The 22,702-nt window shown below is 35.1% G+C and overlaps 1 protein-coding gene across 5 annotated transcripts in view; it reads right to left on the bottom strand.

The window, feature by feature from the left end:
- The window catches only part of LOC126751522 (filamin-A), a 115,003-nt gene extending 93,251 nt beyond the window's left edge, over window positions 1-21,752 (bottom strand). The window contains exons 1-3 of one of the 5 annotated variants that reach the window (XM_050461851.1): window positions 21,551-21,752; window positions 21,087-21,249; window positions 357-696 (exon numbers count right to left, since the gene is read on the bottom strand). In XM_050461851.1, coding sequence (XP_050317808.1) covers window positions 357-696; window positions 21,087-21,101 — 355 coding nt within the window. In that variant the 5' untranslated portion in view covers window positions 21,102-21,249; window positions 21,551-21,752. Of the gene's footprint in view, window positions 1-356; window positions 697-5,871; window positions 6,957-21,086; window positions 21,250-21,550 lie in introns of those variants that run through there. The other 4 variants (XM_050461847.1, XM_050461848.1, XM_050461849.1 and 1 more) reach the window with 4 other exon arrangements.
- Between the last annotated feature and the right edge of the window lie 950 nt (window positions 21,753-22,702).

Below are 22,702 nucleotides of genomic sequence, written 5' to 3'. Positions count from 1 at the left end.
TAACGCGTCGTTCAACGCAGCGGCGCCGCTTTCTTCCCCGCCCCTTAAACCTTCGCACTGTAGTTGCGCGCTGCTCCACATTTTTGTTCAGCTTTTCAATGAATTTGTCTAACCCGCATGACAGGTAAAATAAAACCCAACTCATCGGGAGACAAACAAAATTCAACACTTCAGTTTTTGCGCACAACAACAAGCACGCATATTGCTATGCGCATGCGTAGCTGCCACAACATGCCTTCCTGTGCATAATGTATTCAAATCCCTATAAATTCGATTTCAACTAAGTTTCCTAGTAATTTCGTGCTTATAATTACGAATATGTTAACGGAAAGATCAATAAAATGCCTTGTACTCACCGATATTGACGATCTTGATGTGCTCCTGTTCGAGGAATTGCAACGCCACCGAAACGTTTTCCAATTTTTGACTACGGAATGTTGGACGTTTATTGTATTTGGGCATACGTTTCTGCGATAGCACCTCGATCAGCGCAATCAGGCGCAAACCATCGGACAGATCGGTTTCCAGGTTGTTAATGTTGCGATCGATCGTCTTCAGATGTTCGTTGGCCCAACGTGTGAAGGTGTTCTGTTGGATCTTCTTCCATTGCGCGTCCTCGGCGAGATCACGTTCGGCCTCCATGTCTTCGTCGAAGTTCTCGTCGTACGGTTCTTGGTGTTGGTAGTAATCGGATGGCTACATGTGTATACATATGTGGAGAGTTTCGAAGAATTATTAAATTTTCGTTTGAGAAATTTACTGTTTGTACATTTTGCTTGAGAAATGAGTAGTTATTATGAATTGATTTTATGTTAAATATTGTTTGTATGTATGTGTAATTAGTATGCCTTTAAGAATTGATTTTAAGTAAGTAATGAACGATAAGCAGCGATTGTTAGGTTAAAATTTTTGTTGAAATTCGTCACGGTACATTAGTAGATTTCAAAACATATTGTATTATAATATTCATTCCACATGTAAACAATATCAGCTTTTTTGCAGCTGCTGAAACATCTAGCAATTTCGAAATGTCTCTCTAAAGAAATATTGGTGTATAGTTATTTATGTTAAGAAGACAACAGCTTATGTAAATATATCGCTGTAGAAATATAGCTTATAAATAAATGATAGTAAAAATATGTGTGATTTTGCACTCTTAGCAAGTATCTGCGAAATCACTTATGGGTGATTCATGAATTTAAGAGGAAATTCTTTGACAACAAAATTGAAGCTAAAAATTGCCCATAAAGCACAAAATGTAAAGGTTTTGAGGCTTACAAACACAAAGATATTAATTTCAAAATGAATTTATGGCAGCTAATATTGCCATTTAATACTTTTTAAAAGTACTAATCAGAGAGTAAAGAAAATTTGAATCTTCTATAACAAAAGTATTTAGAATATATGTAAGTGTTGAAATCGTCTTTCAATCAAAAAAAAAAAAAAACAAAGACCATTCTAAAAAATAAAAATTAATAATTTTGCAAAGGTGAGTCACATTTAATGCACGCCTAGCAAAAAAAAAACATAATGTTCACCGATTCGTTTTGAAAGTTTGTTCTTAATAAAATCGTAACGGTGCTCTAATAGTTTATCAAATATATCACTATACAATATTCATTACATTAGTAAATAGTATTAGCCTTTGTTGAGCTTCAGGAACATCTAGCAATTTCAAAATGTTTAACGAAGTAAAATGTGCACACTATGTGTGACAATTCTAATTAATACATTATTTTAGTTGCTATTGAACATTTTGCCGTTTAAAATATAGTGGAACTTTGCCTCTTTTTCTTATTAGAAAAACGGTACTAAATCGTTGGTAAATTTACCATACGGTATATTATTATTTGTGGCTAAGGTTTGGCACTGCTTTTTGAAAAAAGTGAAGAGTTCAGTCTTGCCACTCAACCCTACAATATATTCTGACGATTAAAATGACATAAAGACATTTTAGTTTGAATCTTATGCTACGCTATTTTTCAATTCTATACAAAATACTGGAAAATCAGTTATAAAAAGGAAGTTATTTTATACTTATATTGTCGAAAAGTAGCTTAAGGATCCAAAAATAAAAAAAAAACAATTATGCAGACTATCAAAGCAAGTTTTAAAAGCTTCTAAAGTTTCTTTATATTTTTCAAAATGAGTAATATCTAACACAGTTATACATTTTTTAGGCGCTTATCTGCTGACTATGTGTTATTCCTAGACCAAGCTTTCTCATATAATATATTTATAATGGAATGTGAAAAATGTCAAAAACATTTAAGTTTTTCAAAGAATTTCTTGCTTAGTCAGAACAAATAACCTTTCCTTTCATGCACAAAATAACAAGCTATTATGAGTCATCGGATCTGAGATATGTGATTATTCTAAAACAGCTGCATAAAGCTGACTGAGTAGATGGGGCAGCTTTCTTTTACTTTTCCACATTTTGTGCTTTTATTTTTCTTAAGTTTTGTAGTCAGTAAATTTATCTTATTTTATGGAAGTACATCGATGGTTTCGGAGTTCTTGTGGTACCAATGCAACCCTGGTTAAAATTTTCTTAGGTGCCTAACCTTGAAAATAGCAAAAATTTTTAAGATAAATTTTGATGTAAATTCTGTTTTAAACCTTAACTGGTTTTTAATATTAAAAAATGAAAATAAGTTCTCCGAAAACAAGTTATAGGCTAAAATTGGAAACAATTGTTCTTAGAAAAGACTTAAAAAGGTAGTCTAGTCTGGATTCAATCAATATTGTAAAACAATTAATTGCCAAAAATGCTGGAAATTCGAACCTCTATACGGAAGTACTCCCTTGGTTTTTGACGAGCTGTAGCCTTAAGGTATCTAGATTGAAATGCCACCTTAATTTTACGCGAGTACCTAAATTTTGAGTTTTTCATTTTTATGATATTCATGGACTACGAAAAAGTTTATGGAAAGTTTGATTCTTAGGCACCAAAATCTCTAATTAAGCTTAGTATATTAGCCTGGTATGCTTGGGAAGATACAAATCGTTGTTTCTGGATAGTTTTACACCTTTTCCCTACGTCCCTAGGTTGTGGCTACGCTGTATAAGAGCGAGCTTTATACGTGAAAGGGAAGTCTCATTACACCAAGGTTTTTGCAATACTATTAAAGACAACTTGCAAATTATCGAAATAATCAACTGTGTCGTTGAGTACAGAAGATTTTCATTTATACATATATTCCATATTTCAGCAAAACTGTTATGGAAAATGTTATAGTACAAACATTCATAAACAAAATATTTGTCCACTTAAAGTACTTGTTGCATGTAGTAAATTTGTGGTTGTTAAATTTAATAGACAAATCTGCTAAGAGCCGTGTGACTCATGCTTCTTCCTACGACTGATTAATCGCCGCGTCTCTCACCGGTGTCGCACTAAGAGGTTTACAAACTTGCATCAAACTCAAGCTTAGCGGAAATGCCTTTAGAGAAATTCTTCAAAAACTAAGCGCATTAAAAAAAGAATTTCACACTGCAAGCAAAGCCAGTCAAATCTTCCTACATGTATGTATGTGTGTGTACTTAAGTCCACAAATTTTTTATTTTCGTTTCTTAGGCTGGTAAATATGTAAATGAAATGCGTGTAATGCGTGTAACAACAAACGGTAAAACCGGCTGGTGCCATTAACCACGTCATCAGCGTTGAGCCGAAGCACACAGCACAGACAGACACAAACCGATTTGCAACCTACGAAAATATGGAAAGCGGGCAAGTATGTGTATATGTGTGTGTGCGGGTTAGTAAATATGTGTTAAGTAAGCTTGTAAGCGCGATAAAGCAAATTTATGTTTATATGTGTGGGGAAGTGCATGCCGGAACCGCCCAAGCGGCAGCAGCAGAGTCAGACAGTGAAAAAAATTGAGAAATACTTTATTCATAATCACAATGTTGCATCTGGAAGCATGTCATGTTGGCTGTCAATCGACAGCCACGCTCCACATTTTCACACAGAGCGACACAGCGGCTCTAATATGCTTATATACATATATGCATATATATACATATATGCATGTATATGCAAGTGTGTATGTTTGCTCATAAGTATGTATGTATTTATGAATTGCTTTTGGCCCGCAGCTATTATCAAGGCAATCCTCGTTATGAGCTACTACAAGATCATTTATTCTATTACATATAAGTACCTATATAGAGTTATAGTCATATTTATAGTTATGGCAGCCTGTGTCATGCAGCCTTGCCACTTCACATACTCGTAACATGCAACGGGAAAACCGGCATCAGAGAAATGTGGACATGCACACCGGCTCTGCCGCTTGCTGGCCCTCGACGCGCCCCTTCTACGTAGACATATTTGTAAATGTTTGTATATGTATTAGGGTGGCCCAAAAAAAAAAATTAAAAAAAAAAAATTTTTTTAAGCCTATGAAAATATTGTAGGAAACGTTGGAGTTCCTAAAAAAATATCTGTATTACTGATCAGCATGGCAGCTGAATCGATTTAGCTACGTCAATATGTCCGTCTGTATATATGTAGATGAACTAGTCACTCAGTTTTTGAGATATCGTGCTGAAATTTTGCACACGTTCATTGCTCAACTTAAGAAGCTGCTAATCTGTTGAAGCTGCCGATATCGGACCACTATAGCATATAGCTGTCATACAAACTGAACGATTGGAAGCAATCACTTGTATGCAAAACTTTTTCAGTTGGCGAGATATCTTCATGAAATTTGACATGGGTTATTGTCTAAAGCAATAGTGTAATCTCTGAAGAAATTGTTGCGATCGCATTACTATAGCATATAGCTGCCATACAAACTGAATGATCGGTATAAGGTGCTTGTATGCAAAACTTTTTCAGTTGACAAGATATCTTGACGAAATTTGGCATGGATTATTTTCTAAGGCATTTGTATAACTTCTGCAAAAATTGTCGAGATCCGATTACTATAGCCTATAGTTGCCATACAACCCGATCGATCAAAATAAAATTTTGGTCAGGCTTTGTGATCGGTGCAACCGAAGTTAACGTGTTTTCTTGTTTTTTTGTAATTTCGGTCGATATTTTCTCGATATCCTAGGAAAAAAGTAAAAGGTTTTTTGGTCCACCCTAATATATGCACGTCCATGTGCCACCAATGGAGCGCACTTCGTACGTTCCTACGTTGGGACATTACGCGTGCCACATCAGCTGCCATGAAAGGCTCTGTGGCAGTAATACAGGCGAATTGCCACAAACTTGCGCGCGGCAGCGCTGTCATGCAATGTGACGCAACGCAACGCCACGAACGGTCGGCCCGGCCATGCCCGGCTGGCAGTCATAAAAGTGCCAACAAACAAGAAGAACCGCAAGAAGTGCGGCAGGCAAAATGCTCCATTCTTAAGGTATTAAATTAAACGTGTGCGGTTGGGGGCCGGGCAGAGAGGCGGCTGGCGGGGTGATGACTGGAAAAGAGCGTCACAGGCCTTGCTGCCACTTTTTGCTGTCTACAAGTTCACAAGTGTCTTTGCCACCGTGTGTGTTTGCCTTTGGCTTGTGTTGAAGTTGGCTGCCGAAGTGGCTGATTTGTTATTGCACACACATACATAGACATAGAGATGTATAATTATGTGTAAAGTAATCGGCGGTTTGGCTGGCTGCCTGGCGTGTGAAGTTCATTAACATTTTCATTAGTTGCGAAATGTTAATTTGCTTCTACAAGCAGCGCATAGAATTCAGAAGCGTTTACACGACAACAACAAGCGGTTTATTAGCTTGCGCTGATGAGCGCTGTGAAGCGTTCGGTAAGCGGTTAAAGCGTTTGGAGCGCAGTTTTGGCATTTTCTTTGCCCTTTCATGCACAATTTGTTATTTTTTTGTTGTTTTTGTTAACAACACCAACACACACCTGTTGATAGTAATCGTAGTCGCTGTTGTTGTTGTTGCTGTACGCGGTTGTTTGCTGCGGTCGTGGATAGCCAGACACTGCTGGACTGTAGTATCCTGCACTGTTGTCCGGCGGCGGATAATTTATGGACTTGTTATTGTTGCTGTTGTTGTTGATGTTGTATTGATCGCGTTCGGCGTAGGTGTTGGCTTTGGCACTCGCGTTTGCGTTAAAACTCACGTTCGACAAGTAAGTATTTGGCGCTGGTCGCGTGAAATTCGCGCTTGCACTCGCGTTCGCGTTCGTGTTCGTATTGTTGTTGTTTTGCTGATTTAAATGAATCGTTGCCGTCGACGTTTGGCCGTAATTTTGACTACTATTGCCGATTGTTTGCACTGTTTTTGTCGCACTACCTTGATTAGCACTCGATGCGTTAACGTTTTGTTGTTGTTGCGGCTGTTGTTTTTGTTGTTCCTGCTTATTGGCTGTCACTTGCAATTGACGTACTGCTTGCTTTTGTTCTTGTTGCTGCTGCTTAATTTGCTGCCTTTTAAATAATTCACAATCCGTTACATCCGTCTGCGCACGCGGTCCACCTTCAACTGAATCTTTATTTCTGCCAACATATGAATTTACTGCCTTTGCAGCAGAGTTCCCAGTCGCTTCGCTCATTGTCGTCGTCGTCGTAGTCGACAACTTTGTTTTACCCATCGTCGTCTGCTGGCTCCCTTCGCCAACAAGCTCATTTCGCGCTGTCACTTTGCTTGTTCGCTCCAGCGACGTCGCGACTTCGTCTCTCCTGTTGAGCGTGGTTGTTGTGTTTGCCGCTGGCGTTGGCGCTGCTACTCTCATTGGCTTTGGCGTTGTGGTCATTGTTGTTGTTACCGCATTGATCGTCTGCGCTCCATTATAACCGGCATTTGTGGGCTCAACTCCACCACGCCGCATTGTTGGACCGGCATTGCCGGCATTCACCGCGCTGCTGACGTTGGCGTTGCCCGTGCCGCCGCCGCTGCGATTGCCATACATTTTTGCTGAGCAACCAACTCAGCTCTCAACGATTTATGGGGTTTGTATAGTGAACGGCTTTGCTGTTATTGTAGGCTTATCTTTGCGCCTCTTTACGCTCAACCTTTAACCGCCGCGCGGGGAATATCTGTAATTAACTGGCTTTGCCGATATTCACCACACTTAGCACTTACTCACCGGTTGATTTCTTTCTTCTTAACTTTCGTCTCTTTTATTTTAGTTTTTTCTATAATTTTTTTATTAGAGCTCTCCGTATTCTTTATTGTTGCTTTTATTTGTATGGCTCTCGCTGAGCTGCGCTCTGCAAGATCATTTGCTTACACTGTAAATACAAAAGAACGTCAATATTTAAGCCGAGTGACAAGTTGTTTATGTGCCTGTTATCTCTTGATAAGGTTTCTAACTTTTGGAGAATTTTCTGCATTGCTTATAAATATGCACCCGAGGTGTGTTTTTGCAAATTTCCCGTGAGTCATTAAGATTTGGTTATCTTATTGGCAATTCTTCACTTAGATATTTATGAAACCTTTATTAAATGTGAAAATTTATGAAAATAAAACATTGACCATAAAACCTCATTATGAATACTTAAAGAGCACCAGGAAAAAGTTCATCTAACTTTGCATTTCATGAATTTTATTAAATGTTGTTCCTGAGGCAAGTAATTAAGAGTCCGTAATTTTCTTCAACGGGTTGGAGTAAAAGGTCTAGAGATTTCGTATCGATATATTGGTGAAAATACTTTCTGCATTTGGTTTGGTAAAAAAAAACCTAGTGAAATCGATAGCTGAGGCCATTTGTTTTCCAAGAATTTCTCTGACACAGGATTGTAATCCTTCCTTCCTTAACCGCTGTTTCCGCAAGTTTATGCGGAAATTTTGATCTTAAGTTGCCCACAATGAAATCCGTCGGACTTCTAATCTTAAATGAATTGAATTCTAAAAAGAGTATAGTCGTTTGTAACAAAATCTCTCTACTTTTCTCAGCAAAGGTGTAGCCTTTAAGTTTGATGCGAAGTTTAAAACATTCAGAAGAAAACGTCGGATATAAAGGGTGATCCAAGTAGAGGTACTTTTTCAATATCCTTTTTTGTCAGATTACGCATGAGTCGTGTCAAGCTGTTATCTTCTTTTAGTTTAGTATTGTTTGGCATTTCGAAAATTCACGTAATGTGAAAATCTGTAAAGAATGTGTTTCGTTCTCTTCACTCAACTTACGCTCAACATAATCGGCCTACTAAGCGTACTATTCGCAAGACTATCCCCACCTTGGGACCCAGCATTCATTATTGGACCGAATATTTGTGAAGAAAATATAACAGCCGTAGCTGAGGTAAGAACTGAATTCGCTCGACCTTCCCAAGCGACATTGCTACGTTCTATAGACTCTTGAAAGGTTCCAGGAAGATCCGACGTTTTCGTGCCAAATTTTGTTCAACCTATTTCTGGCTCAATCGGTATGTAAGCAAACAAAATAGCCACATTTGAGACGAAGAGCAACCTGAAAAGATTCAAGAGCTGCCATTTCATACAGAAAAACAACGATTTGGTTTAATTTGTCCGGAGAAATCATCGGCCCATATTTCTTAAAAAATCATGCCGGTGAGAGCGTAAGCGTCAATGCTGACCGTAATCGCGCTATGATAATCGCCTATTGGATGACTGAAATTGAAACACGTGATCTCGGCGACATTTGGTTTCAACAAAACCCATCGCATCAATCAATGCATTTATTGAGAGAACACTTCTGTGAACATATAATTTAACGTTTTCAGCCGGTTGATTCGCCACCAAGAACGTGTGACATCACACTATTAGTCATTTTCCAGTGGGGAGACATATGTAAAGTCTAAAGTCTATGCGGACAAGCTTCGATTCAGGAATCGGACCAAAACATCACTGGCATCATTCGAACGAGTCGTCGAAAATTTAACTCAACGGATGGACCAACTGAGACTTCAAACTATTCAAAAAACGAATGCCAAAAAATGTTCTTTCGAATGATAATAACCATTTTCCAATAAATTTGAAGTTTCTAACCTCTAAATGGATCACCCTTTACAATCGAATTTGGTGGCAACTGATAATCTGCCTTTTCTAATTCAGTAATGTTTCGCTATTGCTTGACCAGGTGGTCATTTTTCCTATAGAGTTTTTTATCCAAAACCAAAAATACAGCTGTAAGCCAGCTGGGTTAAACCGAAATGTGTTAGGTAGTACGAATTATGGGCTGATGCTAACATACATCAAGTCAATGTTAAGTTTCTTATTGAGGTTTCGGCGTAATCAATTTAAAAATGGTATGCATGGTACAAGGCATACCAAGGCCCAAACAAATAGACGAAAATAGAAAAATTATTGTATGGTACGTGGAGAAGGCGATTTTAGTTTTGAAGAATACTGAATGGGAATTCCTTTTTTGGAAGTAGAAAAATAGCTGAATTTTTTGACAGGCCACTAACCGTTTCTTTTTTCAAGTTGGAACTATATCTTCCTTTAACGCGGAATGTAAGTTAATTTATTAAAATCTTTTTCTTATAATAACAGTCGAGAGGAAGTCATTTATTAAAGTTTTAATATTCAAAATATTCTAAGTTTGCTTCAAAACAATGGAATTCAAAAACTATTTAAGCCTGTTTTTTTTTTAATTTTTATAAAAAAAAGTTACAAATTCAATTCCTCATAATTGTGTAATTTATTTTTCTCTGTGTAGCACTCTTATCAACATTTTTCTCTCTCTCTGTTGTGTGAAATTGCTGTTATGATCAAGTAAACAACTCTGTTGAAATTCTCTAATTTACTGCCTCGCACTCACACTCTCGCTCGCTCTTTCTGTGAGCGACGTGAGAGTGGAGAGTGACGAGGTCATGTGAGAGAGGCGTCCGTACTAATTGAAAATGCTATTCAACAGATAGGAATGCGTCTACCTCATGCTAATCGCACTTTTTCCCTGCCCAATTGTTTGTTTATTACACTGTCTGGCTTTGTGGTGATGGATGTGTGCGTCTGTGTGTGTGTAATGTAATTGTTATTGTTATTTAATACAATGCTGGATTGTATCTTCTATGCAAGTGAAATGGTTGACTGCACCACAATGGTCAAATTTTTGTTTTGTATTTGTGTTGCTGTGGTTGTTGTCACTGCTCTCGCCTATCTGTTTGGAATGAGAACGCCTGGCGTACGCGTCGGCAATCGCGTTCGCACAGATTTTTGTTGTCGTCACCGAAAGTCGCGTCGTCAATGACGTTGAGTGTGACGAGGTTGAAATTGTTGCTGGCGTTGACTTTCATCACACGTGTGTGTGTGTGTGTGCGCGAGTGCTTGCTGTTGAGGTGCGCGTGAGTGGCGTGGTGCGTGATGGGCGCTCTCTAACAATTTGAGTTTCTATTTTGTGTGCCAAACAGCGCGTGTTTTCGCTTTGATTTGTGTGGCATATTGGAATGTTTGCGGTGTTTTTTGATTGTTTTTTTTTTTTTTAATTTTTTTGCTTATATTTTGTTTTTTATTTCATCACTTTCGAAAGTTTTATATTTGCTTATCACAATAAACACTTCTTTAGGCGCATATATACATACATATTACAGCTATTTTGTTTGTTTTTCACTGTTTTATTATCACTTTGATCAAATTTATTATTATTCATTGAGTTCATAAAATTTTTCACTTATTTTGTCTGATTCAATCGCTATCTTAAATCAATTCTTCAAATATTAACTTGAAGTTTTACTCATCATCATCGTTATTTCCGTTTACCGGTTACTTATTCTTACTAAGAAATAGGTAAGTATGTACTTATATATGTACATATGTATGTATATTTCCGTATTCATTCATGCCATAAGTATAACCAATGTGCACACAAATATTTTTGTGCACTTCCCTCATCATAGCACACATGAGTTACTCACACAAACATTAGTCACCTAAAAATTGTTTTAATGCTAGCAATTCAGCTCAGCCTAAAGGTAGGCTTCAATAAATGTTACTCGTGACTCAAAGCTAAGGCAGAAGAACGTTATGAATTCATAAATACCGTTTATATGTACTTTTAGTTTGAAATGACAATGTAAACTAATTTTAATTACAGGAAAATGTAGCATATATTGAAACTTATTGAAAAAAAAAATTATTTTTCAAAAAATGAACTCAAAATAAAGACTACTAGCAGATCACTCCATTTGCCATCCCACTTGAGGAAAGAGGACCTCATTTCGACGTGGGGATGTGAACATCGAACTTTTAATGTTATTTATATACAATTCCGTCATAAGTCGTCCTGCACTTTATTTATTGAGATTGACGCTTACATAGTATATTGGGTTGTAGCCTAGCTGAGCCGTTTGCCACGACTTGTTGCTAATACAATGTACAATGTGCACATGCTAATATGTAGTTATATTTTTAAATTCGTGATATCCTTTGAATGGAATATCCCAATGGAATAAATCAAAAAGTGTATAAAGGTATTGAATCAGTGTTGAAAATAAAGTAATTAATTTTGATTAGGATTAATACCAAGGCACAAATAAAGTGCTTTTAGAAAGGCGGCATTATTATTATTACTTTTTTTTATAAAAGAACACTTATTGTGATGAAACTATAATAGTTTGATATATGCTGAAGCGACATTTGTTGTTGATAATTATATATTCTGCAAAGTCGTACAACATTTTTTGCTCTATAACCAATAGTATTTGCAGCAAACCCGATGTAGGTAAGGAATTGTTTAGGCAATTTTTTTACACCTCAATTTCTGTAAATTCCTTGTACATCTAATGTCAAAAGACTCTCTCTCTCTCATCTTTATTTGGATTATTTGAAGAGTAAAGTATACTTTAACGATCCTCAGACCATCGACGGGATCAATGCAAACATTACCATTCAATATACAAATCCTGTGGACCTTGCAAACGCAAGTAAAATGATTCTCACCAGAGAATATACTATACATAGTCTAAAATGAACTTCTTTTCCCACTTTAAACATAAGCCGACGTGTCCGTACCCAGCTAAAATACTTTCAACAGACTCGACGGATTGGTGTGGTTTGTGCGCCGGTGGAATCATTGGTCCATATTTCTTCAAAAATGATGCCGGTGAGAACGTAACCGTCAATTGCGACCTTTATGGCGCCATGATGACCGACGATTTGATGCCTGAAATTGAAACTCGTGTTCTCGGCGACATTTAGTTTCAACATCGCATCAATCAATGGATTTATTGAGAGAACACTTGTCACAACGGTGAGCAGATAATTTCACGTTTTGGGCCGTTCGATTGGCAACCAAGATCGTGTGATATCACACCGTTAAAGGTTTCCTGTAGAGATACGTAAAGTCCAATGTCTATGCGAAAATCCCGTTTCGATTCAGGCCTTGGAGAAAAACATCATGCGTATCATTCGGCAATTACCAGTCGAAATGCTTGAATGAGCCATCGAAAATTGGACTCAACGGTTGGACCATCGGAGATGTAGCTGCGGTCAACGTATGAAAGATATAATCTTAAAAAAATTAACGCCAAAGAATGTTCTTTCGATGGATAATAAACAGTCCCCATTAAATTTGAAGTTTCTGTGGTTTTTATGTAAAAAAGTAGAGAACCTTGAAATTGCTCACCCATATGGAAACTATGGAACATTTATAAATGCTTTCCTTTCATTTGCGAACCAGATATAATATAATATGGTGAGTTCGAATTTTCCAAAGAATTCGGTGTGCTTGATTATTATAGAATAAAAACCATTTCATAAAAACTTTTTATTTAAAAAGCAATTAAAAATTGGTGAAAGGTAACAAAAGATGGGCTTGACAATAAGCTAATCAACTTGGAATATCTTTGAAAAACAAATGTTGACCAAATGTGACTTGACCTACTCATCCAAGCGCTAATATATACATATGTAGGTATGTATCGATACATACTTTTGAAATGTTTTGCCTCATAATACGGAATGTTTATTGAAAATGAAATGAAAACACTCGATAAACAAACAATTCACGCAAAAACATATATCTTTGCTTATGCAAATGAGTCACGGATTGCCCTCAGAAAAAAGTTTCTAGCTAAACAATATGTGATAAAGAAATTCGTAATAAAAATGAAGAAAAAAGATACGCAGAGCAAATAATTAAACCGAAATAAAAGAAGTATGGTTGTGTAAATTTGACATCATCGCTTGAATGATTACTCAAAGCTGTGCTTTATACATTTATTGTTTAGTAGATATGTATTTCTATAAATGAGGACCGTCGAAAAGACGATGATTTTTTAAATTTAACGCGGGACAATTTGACACACCATACTGTTTGTGTCAGAAGCCATATGGTGGGTATATGTTAGCTTAAGTTGCTTAGGAAATTAAGGTAGATTCTTATACTTTTAATTGATGCCTGGAGAGTCTTTGAGAACTTTGGGCAAAAATTTAACTATTTTAAATGCTCCTCAATGCAAAAGGTGGGGGATCTCACCAAAAACAGCTCTTTGGCTTTATGAAACTTTAGCTAAATATAGAAAGTTTTTCGGAATTTTTGTTTGATGGAAGGCGCTGGGCAAGACTACACACGCAAAAAAACTGGCGAGTGTTCTCTGAATAGTATTTGTGGTGCACTGCGATCTACTCATTGAACGTCTTACTGCATATCGCATCGCTGTAAACTCAGAAAATCTGGGTACTTAGATGAATGCGAGTTTCGGAACGCTGAAATGCTCGCAAGCTTTAATTCTATCTCAAAATATTTGGATAACTATGTTGTCGAGTCTAGCCCGCGTTATCGGCAAGTACGCTGAAGAGTAGTGACATGTTGTCAAGACCCCTTATCTCTCATCGAGTAATTTTATGATTATACTAGGTGCCTGGCAATAGCGGTATTGCAGGAAACTGTAAGACTGATGAGCTTGCTGATGATCCGGTACTTCTGTTTCAATAACAACGTAATGGGAACAGGTAAAAGCTCCATTGGCTTTTTGTGGTTCACTACTGGACTGTTGGGTCTCAGATCAGTTCAGCGGGTCATTGATATTTGACAGGTATTGATATTTGACCAGTAGCTCTGCAGTTTCAAGGTCCTTCTGACCAAAGATAAAACGTAAGAGGTTTAGGAAACTCTTCACTCTAAGCAAGGTCCACATTACAACGGTGGTAGAAACTCTAACTGGACACTGTTCGAGCGGGTTTCATGCAGTAAGATTGAACAGCTTACCGGATGCCTAATGCATTAGCTTTTGTTTGGAAAAAGATTTGATAGAATCAGCTCAACACTTCTTCCTCGAATGTCCCTCCTTTGTCAGAGCAACGCAAAATACTTTGGATCTTATACTTTTAGACATCCAGGTGAAATTGCAAAAATTGAAACAAAACACCTACGCGGATTTGTGTTGGGTTCAGGACGGTTTTACAATAGATAGCTGATATTTAACTACTGGAGTTTTTCGTATGGCTTCAGAAGTTACATAACAATCTAAGTGTGGCTCTCACGCTGAGGGATCAGCCATCTAACCTTTTTTAACTTAATCTATATGCTGCTCAATGTCGATTAACATACAATTTTTAATGAAATTATAGATCAGAAAGATGCTCATACTCATTAGAATACGCATGATCACTTCAAAATATTATTTGCTGAAGTTGCACTTTGAATTGAAGTGTGAATTTCTAGGATTGATTAAGGTGTAACAGAGTCAATGCGCGAAGCCATCTTACTGGGATGTAAAATTGCCCAGACTAGGTTAGTTTACACATTTTTTCACCAATTTTAGTTCTATGAAATTATTTGCTGAAGAAAAGCACGTTGGTTACAGGCTTAGATTATTTTGAGAAAAATTTTTAAGTAGAAATTTTTAGAATTAAATAATCTAGTTAGTGAAAAAATAAACAAAAATATCTGAAAATTTTAAATAGAATATTCACGGATGTATCAAACCGCTCTCGTATTTTTGCCGATGCGGTCACAGCAAAAATGCATAAAGCTTATATTTTATCTGTTTTGTTCCAAAAGTGTAGGGAGAAAGAGCGAAAACTTAATTCCTTTAATGGACTTAATTTTAAAAACTGACTCAAGCGCGAATGAGTTTTTCTTATTAAAATGTACATTTTTATAGCATGGTGACTTAAGCATCGAAAAAAAACACAACAATGTAGAATGCATAGACGACTTGTGATATGGCGCATTCCAATGAAATTCAAAGTAAAAATATAACACACACAAACATACATACATACGAACATTCACATATTGAACAAAGCCAAATGAAATCATAAGCGCTTAAAAAATATGTGAGTACGTTAGCACCTAATGCAATAAATGAATTACATTCCGCGACTGAAACAAGTGCGATTTAAATTTGGTGGCGCGATTGCCAACTTGTCTGAAATTTGTGCAAAATGCACTTTATTCCGAAAAGGATGCGACATTGCATTGCGCTGCGATTTATGTATGTTGCAAAAATGTGTGTATGTATGTGAGTTTATAAATATATTTCTATGCTTTTGCTTGTTTGGTTTTGCTTGTGGCGCAACCGCTGCGCGTGCCAGTTGCCGCGCCGGCGTGCCTTGTCAATCAATATCGCTCCGTATTTGCCGCAAATGCACTTTATAGGCATTTCTTGTTGTTTTACTTTCATTCGCTTTTTGCTTTTACTGTTAGCGTCCACTTTTTCAGTAGCCTGCTTTTCCGCCCAAATATGGCGCTTTCATTTGAATCACCTGCAACCTTGCACTTGCTGTTTGACTCATTGCAACGATATCTACTTTTATATATGCATGTATGCTCATATACATAAATACATGCATATGTATGTGTGCGCATAATATATGAAGCACAAAAATAGTAAAAAAAAACGTTTTTTTTTAAATTTATTTTTCTTGTTAATTTTTTCATGCCGCCTTTGCGCATAAATAAATGTGATCATATTGCAGAATTAATCATCACCTTTGCCTTCACCGCTCTATTGTTTGTTTGTATGTGTGCATGTTTTCGTATTTTTTTATTTTTACGGATCAGCTGTGCTGAGTAAAGTTAAGTAGTGTTTGGAAAACATGTTTAGGTGAATAATTAATCACAGATTTGAAGCTGAACAAAAGAAATGGTAAATTTGTGTTTTTAATTGTTGGCTATTTGTTCTTTCAAATTATGTTTAGTATATATATAATAATATTTTATACTATATATACGTATATATATATTATTAAAATTAGGAAATTTTTCCTAAAATAAGTGAGAAATGTGAAAAATTGAAATCGAAGTACTTAACGTCAGAACTAAGGACTAACGTTTTCAGGGAGGGAAAGTTATCTGAGCTCCATTTACTTGGTAGTGTCAGAAATGATTCTTTTACATATGGCTCAAGCACGACTTCCGGTCCTAGATCAAGTATCTTCTGGGTATCCAAGGAACATCTGTTTGAAGGCGAGCTAAATGGATAAGGCGAACCATCCCCTCCCCAGGTTTGTGCGCTGGGTAAAAACGCCCTAATGAAAACTAAACAATAGCCTCGGAAGAGAAACCCTCCTTTTAATTACGACCGTGGCATACGCATTAAGCATAACGATTTAAGGGCATGCATCTGGAATAACCGGTCCCTTATTTGGGAAAGTGTCGCTGCCCTCACCGCCGTCCAAGAAATGCGATGGACGGGACAAGGATTGAGGCAAGTAGGTCTTTGTGGCATTTACTACAGTGGTCATATAAAGGAGCGCAAATTCCGATCCCGATGGATGAACGTCTAGCCACAATCCGCATCAAAGCGAAGTTCTTCAACGTATCGCTGATTTGTGTCCACATCCCGCCGGAAGAGAAGGTCAATGTGACCAAATATGAATTCAATGAGCGCTTGGAGCCCAGCTATGAGAGCTGCCCCCATCATCTTGTCAAAATCGTGCTTGGCCACTTTAATGCCAGGGTGGGCAAAGAAGGTATCTTTGGCACAGCAGTCGGTAAATTCAGCCTCCATGAGGAAACAGCCCCAGATTGGTTGAGGCTGATCGATTTCGCTCGAGCCCGAAATATAGTTATATGTAATACTAGAGTACTAGATTCCAGTATAATAAAATGTATCAAGCTACCTGGCTGTCATCCGACCGAAAGCAACCAACCAAATCGATTATATTGTGATAGACGGAAGACACGTCTCCAGTGTTTTAGACGTACGTACGCTCCGATGTTCGAACATTGACTCGGACCACTATCTTGTTGCAGCCAAGACACACACCCGCCTCTGTGCAGTAAAAAGCGCACATCAACAAACACAAGGAATTTGCGACATCGAAAAGCTGCAATCACAACAAACAGCCGAACGATTTTTTACTCGACTTGCACTCATGCTCTCTGAAAACACTCATTAGCAACTCGGTATAAGCGTACGGTGCGACGGCATTTCAAACTTCTGCAAGCGAAACCATTGGTTTTCGTAAGGGTCGAAAGAACAGCTGGTACGATGAGGACTATCGTGTCGCAGTAGAGAGAAAGCGGACAGCCTACCTCGCAATGTTGAGATCGAGCACAACACGAGCGGGGTGACATAGATACCGAGAGCTGAAGAGGGAAGCGAGACGACAGGGGTAATGCTTAGAAATTCTACGAAAAGAAGCGACGACTTACAGAAGGTTTAAAGAAAGGAGCATAGCTCCTCATGCGGATCAGTTGGATATTTATTTAATAGGGTGTCCAACGTTTCCTTCTGGGCAATTCTTTATGCGTTGAAAATCTTCTATTTTCATCCATAAAGCAAAAAAGTCGTAATAATCAATGTTTATAATGTTGGATATTGTTTAAATTTATCAAAAATTTATCAAAATCAAATTATATTAATTATAATAGATATTATAAACATCACATGTAACTATTATTTATAAAAATGTGCTTTTCCGGCCGATAAATACAATAAAAGCTTCCTGGATTATGTTTGAAGCTTTGATTTTATAAGTAAAAGCTTTGCGTTAAACTCCTGATGTCATTGTCAAGAAAAATAAAAATTTCTAAAAAAATACAAAAAACTAAAAAAAATATTTTATGACGTCAGCTATGTCCATTGGCGCAATATAAGCTAGCTTAGCCCATGATTCTAACCCTATCTGGGATCTCAAAATATAAACGTGCAAATCGTTACAATAGTTTACTGAAATTTATGGATTTTTTATGCATTATTATGCAATTGCATATAAAACTACATATATACACACATACGTACACACACTTTTATTAATTTTTTTTTTTGCATTATTGGCGCTCTAAAAATACGCTCGCCCTAGGAAAACATATAGCCATATAAGCGATTTCATACAAATGCATATATGTACATTAGGGTGATTAAAAAAAATTTTTTTTTTTTTTTCAATTGGTACTCGCAAAAATAGGTTCCTAGACACCTCTAAGAAAGCCTCTCCAAATATGAGTTTTTAATTGTAACGGGAAGGTCCTCCGCCTAACGGTTTTCTATTTTTTCTTATCATCAGATGGAAAAATTTATATCTCGCTTCCAACTACTTGAAAAAATATTTTGTTAATTAGGTTTTGTAGGAAATTGAATGCTCTAAAATATGGTCTCTTCTGATTTTTTCGTAAACCCAACCGTTTAAAAGATATTAACGGTTGAAATTTGACTATTTTTGGAAAAATTCTTTTTTTCTTATTAATTTTATAACTCAATGAAAAAAAAATATTATGAATGATGAAACACATTGTTTTGTAGGAAATTTACTGCTTTATAAAAATGGTCTACTATGATTTTTCGATTAAGCTAAGCGTTTTCGAGATATTCATCGTCAAACATCAATGCATATTAGGGTGGATCAAAAATTTTTTTTTTTTTTTTTTTCGTTTGGTACTCTGAAAAATAGGTTCCTAGACACCTCTAAGAAAACGTCTCCAAAAATCTATTCATAATAATTTTTTTTCATTGAGTTATAAAATTCATAAGAAATAAAAAATGTTCCCAAAAATAATCAAACTTTAACTGTTAATATCTTTTAAACGTTTTGGTTTACGAAAAAATCATAAGAGACCATATTTTAGAGCATTCAATTTCCTACAAAACCTAATTAACAAAATATTTTTTCAAATAGTTACAATAGATACTAAATTGTATCTTTCTGATAATAAAAAAAATAGAAAACCGTTATATACACACCCGTTACAATTAAAATTTTTCATATTTGGAGCGCTCTTAAGGTGTCTAGGAACCTATTTTTGCGAATAAAAATTGAAAAAAAAAAAAATTTTAATCACCCTAATGTACATACATATATACACAGGTGGATGTATTTTGTGGGCATTGGTTTGTTATTGAATTGAGCAAATGTCCTTCGGTTGAGGCGGCTATGTCGAAACGTCATAAATAGCCGCGAAACGTTTGAGAAATATGGCAGCGTGCAAATAAATCAAGCAACCAGGTATTTTCCTCAAAATGTATTTGTGCATATTTCGCTGCATTTAAGGCCTGCAGATTATTTATTAATATTTTTGCTTGATTTCTTACAATGTATGCAAATAAATTTCTGCAATAATGCGCCTAATAATTTATATGCGAGGCAGTAATGCATAAATAGAAGCTATAACATATACATACATATATGTGTGTGTGTATCATTCGCGCCACTTCGTCGTCGTTGATTTCAAGTGATTAATTAATTATGTGCGGCATGAATTTGTAAAACAATCAGTCTGCTGGGCTATTAGCCAGCTAATTGAGCAGGAAACTGTTGAGCAGCGCAGATTTCGTATGCACAGATGGAAGAAGGAAGCGAACAAGAATTATGGGAAATATATTTGAGAAGATGCGATTTATTTAATACACAATTGGTATATCGATTTTTGATTATTTCTAAATTAATTATATCGAATACATATGTTGATTAGCTTGGGTAGAACTCAAAATGAGCAATAAAAATAGTATTAAAAAATTTATTAATTTTTAGGAAAAAAAGGACTTTGTTATTTAAAAAAAACACAAATTATCGTGAAAATATATTGTTCTTAGTGTTATATGATAACACATTTTATATTAATTATCCAATAAATTAATTTAAAAATTAAATTTTGTCTTAAATTTACTAACTCTAACACTGGAAAACGTAAAAAAAAAAAATTTTGATATTTTTAATTTTCAGAAAAATAACCGTTCTTTAACATAAAACATAAAAAAATTATTAAATTTTTATTTTTTAGAAAAACACCGTTGTTCGTTAAAGAAGTGAATAAGGAAACAAACAAAACAAAATACAAAATTTGTATTTTTAAAATAATAATAAAAACATAAATTATTAACTTTTAGAAAAATACAGTTGCTTGTGTAAAAAGTACAAAAAAACATTATTTTTACTGTTAAAATAATAATAAAAAAAAAATTTAAGATTAAAAACCGTTGTTGGTTTAAAAAGTGAATAAGAAAAACTTAAAAAAATATATAATTTTTATTTTTATAAGAATAATAAATTCATAAAAAAATATAAAATTTTTATTTTTATAAAAATACCGTTATTCTAGAAAAAGTGAATAAGAAAAACATAACCGTTGTTGGTTTAAAAAATTAGTAAGAAAAACTTAAAAAAAATTTAATTTTCCTTTTATAATAATAATAAAAACATAAACAAATATAAAATTTTTATTTTTATAAAAATACCGTTGTTCGTGTAAAAAGTGAATAAGAAAAACATAAAAAAAATATTAAATTTTTAATTTTAGAAAAATAATATTGTAATGTGAAAAAAAATAATTTAAGTCAAAAGAAAAAATATTTTTATAAAAAATATTAATAAAAATGTAATAAAAATATTTTTTAATAATTTAATAATTAAAAAAAAAATATTTTATTAAAAATATTTCAAAAAAAAATATTATTATTTTATTTTTTGTTCAATCCAAAGTGCCTCTACATTTTTTTTACCAACATTTCAATGCTTAGTTTGATATAAGTAGTTAAGTATACTCAAATATTTTAATGCAATTTTCAGCATTTGAAAATAAGAAACATATGTTTTCTGCTGATCGACAGCTGTTGGACGTCGATCGCGGCGAATTTGCGCTAATTCATCAGAGTTGACAAGCAGGATTTCACATTTCTAAGTGTGTATGTAGTGGTGATGAAACAATGGTTGACCGTTAGACAGCATGCTACATATCTACGTTATATGCGCGTATGAGCAAAAAAAAAATTTTTATGTGAATGTGTGCATGATTTTATGTTTGCAGCTGTAGAAATGAAAGTCACTCACATTTTTCGCCGACATTTTGACGTATTCAAATGTGTTTTTGATTCTTTTCTAAAAATACGCTATTTCTATTTTATAATGTTGTTGTTGTTGTGCTGCCGCTGCTCGTTGTTTCGCTTGTTTTTATAGGTGTTTCGGGTTGTTTGCAACACAGGCAAATTGCCGCCTGTCAGGTAAAACACGTAAGTGTATTTGAAAATCGATGTTTTTAGTTAGACAAAACAAGGACATGCAGGTTTAAAATTATTTGTAAAGAAATTTTTAATTTTGAAAAATTTTTGATTTTTTAAATTTTTAATTTTTAAAAATTTTTGACTTTTAATGCAGAAAAATTTTAATTTTGAAATTTTTTAATACAGAAAATTTTTTAAATATTTAAAACACACAAACACAGAAGGTGGCAAGCGTTTCGTTAAGTTTTGTTTAAATTTTTTTCGATTGCTTGCCGTTATTTCGAATTTCACTACCTTTTTGCACTTCTTGGTTTCTAAAATACCGATCTCCTAACGGTAATTACTTCACAGCACTTTAATTTCACTCGATGTTTAGTATTTGCTACTATTGGTTGTAATTATTCTTATTCTGTTAGCTCTTTGCGTCTACGATTAGCTGGGTTAATTGCTTGTGGACCAAACGTTTTATTCGCGACAATATCGCCACTCAACTGAATTGCATACAAAATTGCTGTGAAACTTTTATGCGAAGTTCTTTTTCACATTCCGTTTTACATTGCGCTTTCTTGTTGATTTCGGCATTCTACAGCGTACTATTCATTCTCGCCGAGTTCGGCTACTCGCCGCTTCCAAGTGCGCTCCCGAACGCAAGCTTATGTTTGACTGCTTGTTTGTATGTGTGTGTGTGTGTGTGTATGTTTCGTTTTTATTTACAAATATTTTTATTTTTAAAATTTGATTTCCTCTTTTTATTTACATCGCTCTTTTACTTTTATTTTCGTGTATTTGCTTTTATATACATACATACATATTTTTGTTTTTTACTTCTTATGCTTTGCTCTGCTTTTGCTTTTTGCTGACTTTGATTTGCTGTTTACGGTTTGTTGTTTCAATGCAATTGACGGTGTTTTTATTTTTATCATTGATCGCCGTGTCTTAATAAATTAGCGCAATTTTGGCTATCGATGTGCTGTTTGTCTCTTTCATGCTTTTTACGCTGCATTTTCGAGTACTTTCTGCTGTCATTTGGTGCACAGCTGATTTTGCATCGTCTTATAGCATGCTTTTGTAGATTATGCATTGATCGCTGTATATAGTATAGTACACCAACGGTCGAATTTTTGAAGCCGAAGGACAATAGAAAGCTCCCTTATTCATAACTATAAAAGGATTTATTGTAAATTAGTGTAATTAAATAAATACTACTTAAGTATTCCTTATATGTAGGGTATTACACAAGAAACATGAAAATAATGTTTCTCTGAATATTGAGAGATTTTAAGTTACTGTCTAAAAATTTTCCAAAATTTTCAGGTTGATTATCATGAAGTAGGCAGTAGAGCTTATATTTTTTTGACTTTTTGAGTTAGAAAATATCAATAATATTGTATGCAAATTTATAAGGATTTTTACATTGTGACAAAAAAGTACACGGATTTTGTAAGT

Source organism: Bactrocera neohumeralis, chromosome 2, assembly GCF_024586455.1.
Source record: "Bactrocera neohumeralis isolate Rockhampton chromosome 2, APGP_CSIRO_Bneo_wtdbg2-racon-allhic-juicebox.fasta_v2, whole genome shotgun sequence".
Classification (NCBI taxonomy): Eukaryota; Metazoa; Arthropoda; class Insecta; order Diptera; family Tephritidae; genus Bactrocera; species Bactrocera neohumeralis.
The sequence above is the reverse complement of the archived record's forward strand: the minus strand, read 5'-3'. Positions and strand labels throughout refer to the sequence as shown.